General features: G+C 31.5%; 1 protein-coding gene across 1 annotated transcript; it reads left to right on the top strand.

The window, feature by feature from the left end:
* The first annotated feature begins 2,357 nt into the window (after positions 1-2,357).
* LOC101260171 (RING-H2 finger protein ATL2) lies at positions 2,358-3,743 on the top strand. The gene has a single exon (XM_004229213.5). It carries the CDS (start codon positions 2,523-2,525, stop codon positions 3,423-3,425), a length of 903 nt encoding a protein of 300 aa, XP_004229261.1. The 5' UTR covers positions 2,358-2,522; the 3' UTR covers positions 3,426-3,743.
* The last annotated feature ends 8,635 nt before the right edge of the window (positions 3,744-12,378 follow it).

Genomic DNA, 12,378 nt, shown 5'->3' with positions numbered 1-12,378 from the left:
AGTAGCAGAGGAAAAAAAAAATACTTAGCTGAAATAAAATATAAAAGAAGAAAAAAAAAGCATAAATAAAGTTGAAAGAGGAGTCAAAGTTCTCTTATTGGGTGAAATTTCTTTTATGGGAGGAAATTAGATATTTTCTTGTAGGAAGCCAAATTCTATTTGAAGTAAACATCCTAATTTGTGGTATACCATAGTATGAAAAATCTTCAACATATATATGGGTAAAAGATCGGCCAGAAAGTTTAAGAAAATTATAATAGTTTTTAATTTTAAAATAATTTTTTTAATTTTTTAATTAAAAAATATTAAAATTAAAGGATAAAAATATTTAAAAAGATAAAATAACATAGATAAAATATCATTTTATCAAAAAAGATTTTTCTATATATATACATGTAACATAAAAGAAGTGCCAGATGATCAGAAATTTAGCCAAAAAAATTTAAAAATTATAATATCTTACTATATTTTTTTAGTCTTTGCTAAAGATTTCAGATGCACCAATAAATTTAAAAGAAAACTAAAGAAATAATGCTCTAGCTGAATTTAAACTCTAGTCTCTAAAGACTTTAGATGCACCAACAAATTTAAAAGAAAACTAAAGAAATAATGCTCTAGCTGAATTTAAACTCTAGTCTCGCGAATGATTTCTCTAGCTTGTACCAACAATACAAGGACACTCCTATATAACTATACTCATCATGTGTGCACTGTTAATTATATCACAATTGTTGTTATTTCTTAAGATAGATACATACATATACATATGGTTTTCAAAGTTAACCGGTGCACGAGAATCAACACATTAAATATAGATCCGCCTCTCATTAAAAGTTAGGGTTATTAGTCTTTAGTTTGTTGAGTTGTTCCAAAATTATTATTGAATTGTAATAAATTTCTAGATATAAAAGAGTAGTTGTGTGGATGAATTTGTAATAAAAATGAATTTAATTTCTTGAAAAAGTAACTAGAACAGATTAAGTGAACCTTTAGTCAAGGTACTTTAATGAATCCCACGGACTAGTAAGTTGTAATTTGAAATTTTGATCTAGAGAAGTCAGCAAAAATTGGTGGTTGAAATTCTATATTGTATAATTAATGCAATATAAAAGTATTAGAAAATAACGATTATTTTAAAAGTAACAAGTAAACTCACAAATTTGTTATTAATATAGTGAACGAAACAAATAGGCATAATAAAGAAAGTATAAATGGAGAGAGTATATAAGTTGTTATTGTTGTGATAAATGGATAAATACATTTACAGGAAGACGTTATTAATGGTGTTTGAATTATGTAACGCAACTTTACACGGAAAACTTGACTACTTACTCCTCAATCAATTCAACCAACCTAACTAACCTTCTTCATGTCCAAACATTCCACGATTTATGATAAAATAGATCAAACTATTTCTCTCTTAAATAGATATCTTAAGTTCAAGTTCGAAATTTAAAATAATCAAATTTCAAGCGAATCTCCAATTCCAATTAATAAGAAAAAAGACATTAAGTAGGTGTTTGACCATGTGATATCATATCACGATATGATATTGTGAGATGGAATCAGTGTTACGATATGCGATTTTGTGCTGATTCCAGATGTGACACTGTATTCTCCAAAAATTATGAAGTGGGGTCATATAGAAATACCATATCATGATTTAAGTTATTTTAATACAAAAATTGATTCACGGGTTTATATTCGATTAAAATAACCTCACATTTATATCTATTAACAATTTATTTCACATGTAATAATAAAATTTATAATCACATCATTACTCTTAAAATTTATTAAACTCACGGATATAAAATTTATTATTCTCACGAACATATAGTCACTTTCACTCACATTTTATGATTGTTGAGTAATAAAATCTAGAAGAGCCCGTGAAAGGTATTTCATTTTTACTCAAAATATATTGATGAAATAATTACTTATGTTGAGAATAAATAACTTTGTAATAATTTATTATACGATTTTATAATTATTTAATAATATTGAATAAATTAAAGGAGCAATTTTAATAGTTTATTACTTATTAGATTTTTATGTTCATGAGAAAATATACAATATCAAAATTTTATATCGCGTATACAACTAAAACTTCAATTTCATCTCATAATTTCATATCATGATACCAAAATTTTATATCGCGTATACAAATAAAACTTTAATTTCATCTCATAATTCCATATCATGATACCATCTGGCATAGCCAAACGGGCTCTAAAGAGATTCAGGCGGGAAAGGGTGTTTGTGTCATTTGCTAATCCCGCGTCAACTTTGGCGTCTTCCATCACATTACACTCTCTTACTAAAACCATCATACCTAAACTTCTCCCTTTTCCCACCGAAACCATCAAGAACTTTCCTCCTTCTCTCTTCTTCCTTCAACTTGCCCATTTCCCCATCCATATATATATATATATATATATATATATATATATATATATCTTCTACAATAATTTTGCTATATTTACAATTACAGATAGTCCATCTCATTGGCAGTATTTACCATGAATAACGATACCCCAAGCATGATTCATGATCCATTGATTGATTCCACAGGAGATGGAGGCTATGCATTGAGTGGAAAAATTATGCTAAGTGCTATTGTTATCTTATTCACTGTTGTTGTTTTCATGGTGGGTCTTCATTTATATGCTCGTTGGTACCTTGTGTCTCAGCGCCGCCGTGAACTCCTTCGCCGCCGTAGGGTCAACCATCGACGGACTCATATTGTTTTCTACGTTGATAATCCTGGTTCCGGTTTGTCTGATGCTAACCGGGGTTTGGAACAGGCGGTTCTCAGTTCCTTGCCGGTTTTTGTTTATTCCGACAAGACTCACCCGGAACCGCTGGAATGTGCTGTTTGTTTATCGGAATTTGAGGAGAATGAAAAGGGTCGGGTTTTACCCAAGTGTAATCACTCTTTTCATTCGGAATGTATTGATATGTGGTTTCATTCTCATTCTACGTGCCCTCTTTGTCGCTCTCCGGTGGAGGCAGTACTTATCGGACCGGATATTAACCGGGTTGAGGTGGCGGTAACAGTGAACGAACCGGGTTCGAGTTCGGGTTGTGAGGAGAATAGTAGTCATCATTCTAATATGACGCCGTTGGGTTGCCGGCGAAAAGGATTGGATCTGACCGGAGTAAGAATAGAGGTACCAAGAAGGAACGATTTCGAAGCCGATTTGGAAATGGGAGTGAGAGTAAGTTCACCGGCGATTCAATCGAGATCACCAGCGACTCGTTTAATGTCTTTGAGAAGAATCCTAAGTATGAACAGAAAAACACCCACCGGAACTAGCCATTCTCCTAGTGGAAGTTGCGCCGCGGATTTTGATATAGAAACCGGCGGTAGTAGTGGTGGTGGAAAAATTCAAGTCGGCGGCGAACGCATCACAACTCCGTGAGTTAAAAATGCGGGCACACATCCCTAGGCAAAAGCTGAAAAATATTGAGTCACGCCGATTGCGTGAAAACAGGAGAAACAGTGACTTGACTGACAGAAAAGTCCTATGACACGTGGCAATTGCTGAGTGATTCACCTTTTACAAGGCAGTCATAGTAGACTTTGAGGGGGGAATGTTTGACTTGTAAATTAATGGTAGGATTAGAAAAATGCAAAGTTGTAAAGCGTTACGTGCAAGAGTCAATTACAATGTGTCTATTCTAAATTCGTTGAATTTTTTTTCCCTATTATAAAGTATTTGATAAACGTTGGTTCCTAATTTATGACTCGTGTAGTTGGTAAGTGGAATAGTTCAATCATGTTAAAGTATTACAGTCCAATTTGCAATATCATTATTTGGAACTTGTTACACAAAATTTATATATATATATATATATATATATATATATAAAATTTATTGTTAAGAAATATAATAATGTTAGTTTCAAACGGTGAAAACTATATTAATATAAATATTTCTAATGCAGCTGATTCTTATATCTCCAACATATATTTTAGTGTACTTATTTGGAAGTGTTTTAGGAAATATCTCAATAACGTAAAATAAGGAAAAATGAGTAAAATATACATCAACAAGTGAAAAGTAAAGTTTTATAAGAATAATTATTGACTCCGGAGCCTAAATGATATAAAATGTTAATAAAAATTCTAAAACGGTATATGAATATTTATTTTAATCAAAAGAACAAAATCGCTGGAAGTGCATCAATTTTGCTCGCTCGAAAAAGTAAAATTGTTGTCTTAGCAGCGATTTTCAAAATAAATTTTTGTTAATGATTTTTTAATAAATCACTGCCTAATCAGTGATTTCTTTAATTTTTTAAATTATTTATTTGAAAAAAAAATTAAGAGCCAAGGGCAGCGCGATTTGTCTCCAAATTGTTTTTTTATTTTTTCCAATCAATTTTTTTTACAATTTTTAAAATTAAAATTAAAATTTCTTAAAGAAATTTTTATTTTAAATTTTTCTACTACTTATTCCAAAATAATTTTTAATGATTTTTTAAAACAAGTAGCAATCAAAATTTTTCTAAAAAATTGATTTAAAAAAATATAAAAAAAAGTTGGAGACAAATCGCTGCATTTTTTTTTTAAATTTCAAATATAAGATTAAGAAAATCACTGCTTATAGAGCAATTTATTAATAATTTTTTTTTGGGAAACTTATATAAATATACTAAAATAAAAAAATATTTACCATTTATAGCAATAATATCTTTTTTTCACTTGATCACTTTTAATTCATTTTTAATACAAGTTTAATACATATTACAAATAACAATTTATTATTCATATATAATACAAATTTTAATAATAGATAATACATTTATTGCACATTTTAATACACTTATAATACAATATGTCAAATTTTTACCAAACAAATATAATATATTTCAAAAAACAATTATAATTCATATATATTGCATACATAATTCACTTTTAATTCATATTGTAGATTTGACATAGCATTGTTATAAATGGTAATAAATAAAAAGTATTGCTAAAATCAGTAATTATTTATTAAAATGTACTAATTTATGTAATTTTTTCTTTTTTCTTTTATACCATTTAGGCTCCGGACTCAATAATTATTGAACAAAGCCCCATTTTAAAAAAATATTTTACTCTACCTCAATTTATATTCTATACTATCAGAATATAAGAGCAAACGCTAAATTCTAAATCATTACAAAAAGAATCATTAAAAAAAAAAAGCATTTTAATTGAATAAAATAAAAATCATCAAGAAAAACATTTTCAAAATGGAAAAAAGAAAACGAGAATATAAATAATAACAAATACAAAAGAGTGTTGATCAATTTTTCATTTTTCTTCTAACAAATATTGATGTCGGAATATCAATTAAATAATTAAAAATTCTCCTTCAGGTTTATTTCCCCATCTTTTGTAGGATAGAGTACTTGATCCTCCATGTCAATAATGATTCCTTAAGAAAAGCTTTTGAACTTTATGTTATGTATTTATTATTTACATTTGTAATCTATTTTTTACACGTTAAATAAATATTTTTAAAAAAATATATAAAGATAAAAAACTCGAGATATATGAATAATATTTAAGAATAAAGTTATAAAAAATCGATATAAAGAGATATAAGTTACAAACAATCTATCTGTATTATTCTATTAGACATACAAAAATATTATTCATTATATATATATTGGTTTTATCTGTAAAAGTAAATAAATGAACAAAGAAAAAAAGGGAGAAAAGTAAAATAAATAAATAAATAAATAGTATTATTTAAGTGCATTAAATGTGTCACATTATTTTTTCAAAGACTACAGTTAAATAATATATAGACTATAGATTTTATTAATTATATTGCTAATTAAGACAAGAAAAAAAAAACTACACTATTACATTTATATTACTAAGAAAGAAAAGAAAAGAATTATGATACTTTTTCAAGGAAAATAACAACGTAAACGTGATGTTACGTACACAATAAAATAAAATAAAATAAACAATCACATTATGTAATAAAATTATTTTATTCTTTAATTTTCTCTTTCGAAAATAATAAAAACGAAACTCATCATTATAATTTTTTAATATTGAACTAATATAATTATATTAATTATATACTTCATGATAAAAATAGAATTGTAGGACCAAATGGACAAGTATGTCTATGTGTAGCTAAGTTACTATTACAAGCCAAAATAAATAAAATCTCAACCAGTAAGAATACTCATCTAATACATCACCCAATAAAAATACTCTACTTTGAAGATTTCGTTAAAAATAAATTATTTTTTAATTAAGACGATTCAAATTTCAAATTTCTTATTTAAAAATGAAAAACTACTTATCAACTCATCATTATCCATGTTGGCTACTTTTTGTTGTCACTCACGAGAACAATAAAGATCAATAAAAAAATGTGCAAAATAGAATCTAAACAGATAGGAAGAGGTAAGGATTCCTTATAATAAAAAGATAAATATTCCTAAAGTTAATAATGGAGTATTAATTATATTAAGTGTCACTTATATGCATGAAAATTTTCTTAATTGTCAACACCGTGTCCAATAATTGTATGTCAACTCATCAGAAACACGTTAACATTAAATAAATTGTAGGTGCAATTTTATAGTAATCCAAACAAATATTGGTACCGTTGAGTTTATTACTCTAGTATAGCACTAATAAATAAATATGAATATTGCAAATTACTTACTCCACTTTAAAAGAAAAAATAACCAGACTCATGATCTGCCTAAATACTCGTGGATTTCTTTGAACTATTTCAATATTTGGTTCTTACACATTTTGATTTGTTTTAGCTAATCCTTTTTACATTAATATTAAGCCTATTATATTCTTATTCTAAGTACGGGTCCAAATCGCTAATAATATTGTCCGATATAGATCTTAATCCACACAACTTTCAAACCAATGGCGTAGCCACACTTGTGTCAAGGTGTCCAACAATTGGACACCCTTCGTCGGAATATTATACCGTATATACAAGTAAAATGATAAATTAAGTGACTAAATAATATATTTTGGACACCCTTGACACAACAATATGATGTAATCTAATGGTTTTAGACGCCTTGACACAACAATATGATGTAATGTAGTGATTTCAGACGCCTGAAAGAGTAAAGATACACAAATTTAAAGCGTTTGTGTGTTTGAATTTCACTAGTAGTAATTTTTTTCACTTTTTAGTAAGAGCAAATTTACTTTAGCACTTGAACACCCTTTGTAAAATTCCGACTTCGCCACTATTTCAAACACATCACTAGTGGATAAAGCCTGATATACTCAATATCTAGCTCGTGTATTTGCCGAAATAAGACTTCTTATTCCTATATTAAATCGCGGCGTCACATCGATTTCCTTTGTCAATCTTTTATTTGTTAGACGTTGGAAAATGATGTTATGCTTTCTAGGAGAATTAAGTGGTTAAGTTTGGTTGAATTCAATTACGTAAAGCTATGGATATGACCATAGCCCATATGTATGTTGATTGCATTTGCGCCTAAAGAGGGATTTTTTTTTTAGATGAGTCCATTCAAAACCTTCCACTTTATTTCTCTTAGTAGGAGTATAACTTAAAAACGGGAAATTGGGACTACTCTCCTGCCGGAAATGTTTATCATGTTGCGTTTATCAAAAGTCAATTTGTGTAATTTTTAAACGTAAATTAGTTCACATTAATTCGATATTTTAAACAAAAAAATTAGATATTCTAAAACTATGTGAAAAGTACTATAAATTACAATTTTTTGCATAATAATATATTGAAAATATGCATCTTAAAATGTTAGTCAAAGTTTTTATAATTTGACTCTAAAAATAAAAACTATGACAAACAATATCGAATGGAGAAATAGTCAAAAGCTTGGAGTGGAGTGTGTAACTAGCGTTTCAGTGTTGCTCACGTTACTAACGTGATACCAAGCACTGCACAGTTTATTCACCAATTCAAACTAATACACACATGACACATTGGGGTACGAAAAGGGAAAATACACAGGCTATTATAATGCGGTGTGTTTATGGTTTTTTTTATTAATACAGACTTCATCGAATAAATCAAACTATACTGGATAAATATATATAATTATTACCCCATTCATCCGGTTTAAATTTATTTGTCTTATTTTTCTGTGTTATTTGTTTTGAAAAAAATGTCTTTGACCTTTTTTGACAACTTTTTAGGGTATGATTTGTATGAAAGATTTTTTTTTATTTTTTGAAAATAAGTTAGTTTCTAATTTATTATCTCATGTTTGGTTCAGAATGAGTGAAAAGATAAAATAATTTTTAAAAATATACAATGAGAGGAAAAATAAAACAATTTTTAGAAAATATCTTTTATGTTTGGCTAGATAATAAAAAGTACTTTTTAATAAAATAGTTTCTAACCTTATAATCAACCCCGATAATCAATTCAATACCTAACCCCGACACCTAATTAATCCAAAAATTGACCCCTACTCCTAATACGGGACCTGAGATTTGAATTGGAACACGATCTTGACCATGAAAAAAATAAGGACACGGTCCCAAGACTCGACCTAAGACCTAACCGTGCTAGAGTCCCGACGTTCAAACTAGAATATGATTCTGACATCCAAACCTGAACCAGACCCGAGATCCAACACCAACTCCCGACCCAACATTCAACTGAAGATCCAACTTTTGAAATGGAATTCGAATGAGAGTCAATGTCTAACCCCGGCACCCAACCCTAGGTCCGACCCCGAACTTGACCCGAGACTTGATCTCGACCCCAACTTGAGACCTAACCCCAATTCGATACTTGAGATTCGATACCCATCCCCAACCCCGAAACCCAACTTAGAGACCCTTCTCGAGATTGGACCTCGACCTAGACACCAAACCCAAAGACTTAAACCCGACCCTTTGCTCTATCCCTGAACCTAACCCCGACCAGATACGCAACCCCTACTCAAGACTCGACCCCAAAACCCAACATGACACCCAACCTCGAGATCTAACTCGAGACCCTTCCTAAGACCCAACCTTGACCCCGACCAAAGTCCAAAACGTGACCCAAGATCAAACCTCGACCCAAACACCCAACTCGAGATCGAACCCCAACCCAAGACCACACCTCCACTCGATATGCTTCTCAAGACTCGACTATGACTTGACACTCAACCTTTGACCCAAATCCCAATTTTAGATTCGACTTCAAATCCAACTTTGACTTAAGACTTGATCCCAAGATCCAAAACCTGACCCCGACATCCAACCTCAAAACCTGATCCCAAGACCCGATCTGAGACCCAAAGCCTCAAGACCTGCTTCTGAGACCCCGATCCCGACACTCAATTAGAAATTCAACCTTTAATTCTATCTCGAACACATGAACTTGATCAATTCGAAATTCGGTAGTGAGTCTCAAATATAGGTCGAGAGTCGCGTCTCGAATTTAGAATCAAGAGCCAGATTTAGGATTGCTATTGCCAATCGATATCCGAGACTTAAGTTAGGATGAAAAGTTGAGGTGTGAGGTTTAGAATGATTTTGAAAATTGTTTTCCTTACTTTTTAAATGGAACTCATTTTCCTTAAATTTGAGGAAAATAAGTTGATTTGAAAAACATTATCCAAAATATTTAAGCCAACCAAAGATAAGAAAAAGGAAAAACCATTTTTGGAAAACATTTTCTATCATACTAAACAAATCCTTAATTTGAACTTCCCACTTTAAATGCTTAAGACTGCAAAATTAGTAGATGTTTTGGTATATTCAACATCTCTTTAATTTAAGTTTAAAAATTTAAAATTCGTTTTATTTATTTAAGAACCACCTGTGAATTAAAAAGTAGATAAAATTATTGAAATGGTTCGAGTAAATTTTACATTTTAAAGAGTTAGTTCAACAGAATTTGTACACTTCACACGGATAGTCTTTCTTGAAATTTGCATGAAGTTGAAAATGGGAATAACGAATAGAATATTGAGTTTTGTAAGTTACAAAATAAAAAGGGTAAGTCAACGAAAGAATGTTGCATTGAGTATATCAAGGTAGGAACAATATACAACATTCTATTTTGGGGATAATATATAGACACACTTTATAATTAACTTGTGATAGAATATATGCCTTCACTTAACAAGTAATGGACCAGGTCCCTTACTACACTAATGAATAAAACCAAGAGTTAAATGCAGTAAAATCAACACAATGATTTTACGTGGAAACCTCCTTGCTTAAGGGAGTAAAACCACGACCCGTCTCACAGGATTTTCAATCGTTTTCATTAATCTTCAAAAGCAAAAGCGAAACATGATTACACCAAACGTAAGAAAGAGTTATCAATCTTACAGTTAAGCAATAGTCCTCTATTGCTTAACAAGCCTAAGTAGAAAACAATCTACCTACTAAGCTATCCCACCTGGACAACCTAGACTTCTAACACAACACACCAATTCCTTTATAGATTCAGGAATGGTTTACAGTTTAAGAACAAGAGAATGAATTCCTAAACAACTATACGAAAAGCCCCAGATATTGTTGTTGTTCTTGGAATAATTCTACCTTTGCTTTGTAGTAGATTTTGCAAGAGTTCTTGAAAAGTTTTTATCAAGTTGCAAAAACTAAACAAAAATGTTTAGGAAAGTGCCTTTTATATGGGCAAGTCACTTTCCTAAACTTCTTTGCAATTGGCTGGAAAAGTCATACTTTCTGACGTCATCGGGAAGTGTGCACCTACTTTCTGTACCGTCTTCAGCTGACAATCAACTGGCTCCTCATCATGAGAGCCTAGTACCTCGACTAGGTCCCTGAGTTTGTTTCATCTGCAATACTCAAGCAATAAACCTGCAATACTCAATTAAGAAATTGATACCAAAGGTCCCCAAGTTTGTCAAATCATCAAAACTACAAAATAACATTTTCCCCCTTTTTGATGATGACAAACACTGAAACCATGATCTAATATCCTTTCAACTTTGTTCCTCCTTTTTATATTCCCCCTCAACTTTGTTCCCCCTTTTTATATTCCCCCTCACTAAATGTTCCCCCTCACTAATGTATCATTTAGCTACACACAGTTTTACTTCCCCCTTTTGGCATCATAAAAAAAACGCAGTAAACCAGTGATGTGAGTAGAAACACTGAACAAGATCAAGGCTAAAAAGCAATCAAACAGTAGAGGAAAAGCAGTCGCAAAAGAAGATGAGAAGAACAACAAAAGAATAAAGTAACCAACATGCCATCATAACATAAATACATTAAAAACAAACTAAAATTCATCGACATATTGATAAGCCACACAACAAAAAAAGTGACACACGGAAGGATTGATTAACAATCTAGGAAGAGGGAGGGGTTTGAGATAGGGACTGGATAACAAGAGTGAGTCGTGCATTGGCAACATCATTATCCTTGATGGCCTTTTCTTGCAGGGCAATTATCTTCACCTTCAACTCATCATTATCTTTCTCCAGAGCTTGAACAACTGAAGAACCAGGTCCCTCACTCTGTGCAGTAAGCAGTTCTGCTTTGAGTATAACAATTTCTGCCTCTTTACCACTCAACCGCACAGTGAGCTCTTCAATCTCGTGTTTAAGCTGATCCAGGTCCTCAAGAAGTTGAGCCATCTTGCTTTTTGGATAGCCTCTGCCTTCAATGCATTCACATTTAAACAAGGTATTCTCAGAGATAGTCTGTTTAACTGTCTCAACCTTTCCAACACTAAGAGGAATTCGAAAATGCTTGAATACTTCCGTGAGAAAGTATCCATAACCCATTCCATGAACACCTTTCCTCTCAATGATAGTTTTGTGAATGTGCTCAATCATTAGACTAGGAAGGCTCAGAGCTTCAAAGCTGCACAACATCTCCATCACATACAAGTCAGCAGCAGTAGTAAGTGTCCTCTTTTCTGTGCTAGGAAAGAGCACCTTGTTGACGAACTCAAAGACCAGCTGATACTCACTCTTCATGATTTTATTATAAGTCCCAGCAACCTTAGTTGTGGGTGTCTTAGAAATCATAGAGGCAAACTCAGAAGAGCAAGTTTTTCCCAGCACAGACCGGGTCCCCTCTGTAGGCACCCTGAGGATTTTGCTCAACACCTCCTCATCTAAAGATATGGCAATATCGCTTACCCGTGTAAGGAGACTCCCATCTTCCATGAATTGAACATTGTAGTAAAATTCACGAACCTCTTCTTCATGGAGGATGGGGGATTTGTTGTTGAATAGGTGCAGCCAAGATTGAATCTCCACCATGTCATGCAGAGAATCCATGCCAGGAAGAGTTATAATGCCCATATCAAAAACTCTTCCTGCGAGGACTGCTTCTTTCCTCAGGCTGTCAACTACTTCCTGCATGCTGACATTCTCAACTTTCCTGGCTTGAGAACCAGGTCCCTGTGA

The sequence above is a fragment of the Solanum lycopersicum genome, chromosome 1 (assembly GCF_036512215.1).
Source record: "Solanum lycopersicum chromosome 1, SLM_r2.1".
Lineage (NCBI taxonomy): Eukaryota > Viridiplantae > Streptophyta > Magnoliopsida > Solanales > Solanaceae > Solanum > Solanum lycopersicum.
Note: the sequence above shows the minus strand (reverse complement) of the source record. Positions and strands in the feature narration are given on the sequence as shown.

Excerpts from the sequence above, each read along its gene's own strand:
- LOC101260171 (XM_004229213.5), top strand. The coding sequence starts at position 2,523 with ATGAATAACGATACCCCAAGCATGATTCATGATCCATTGATTGATTCC.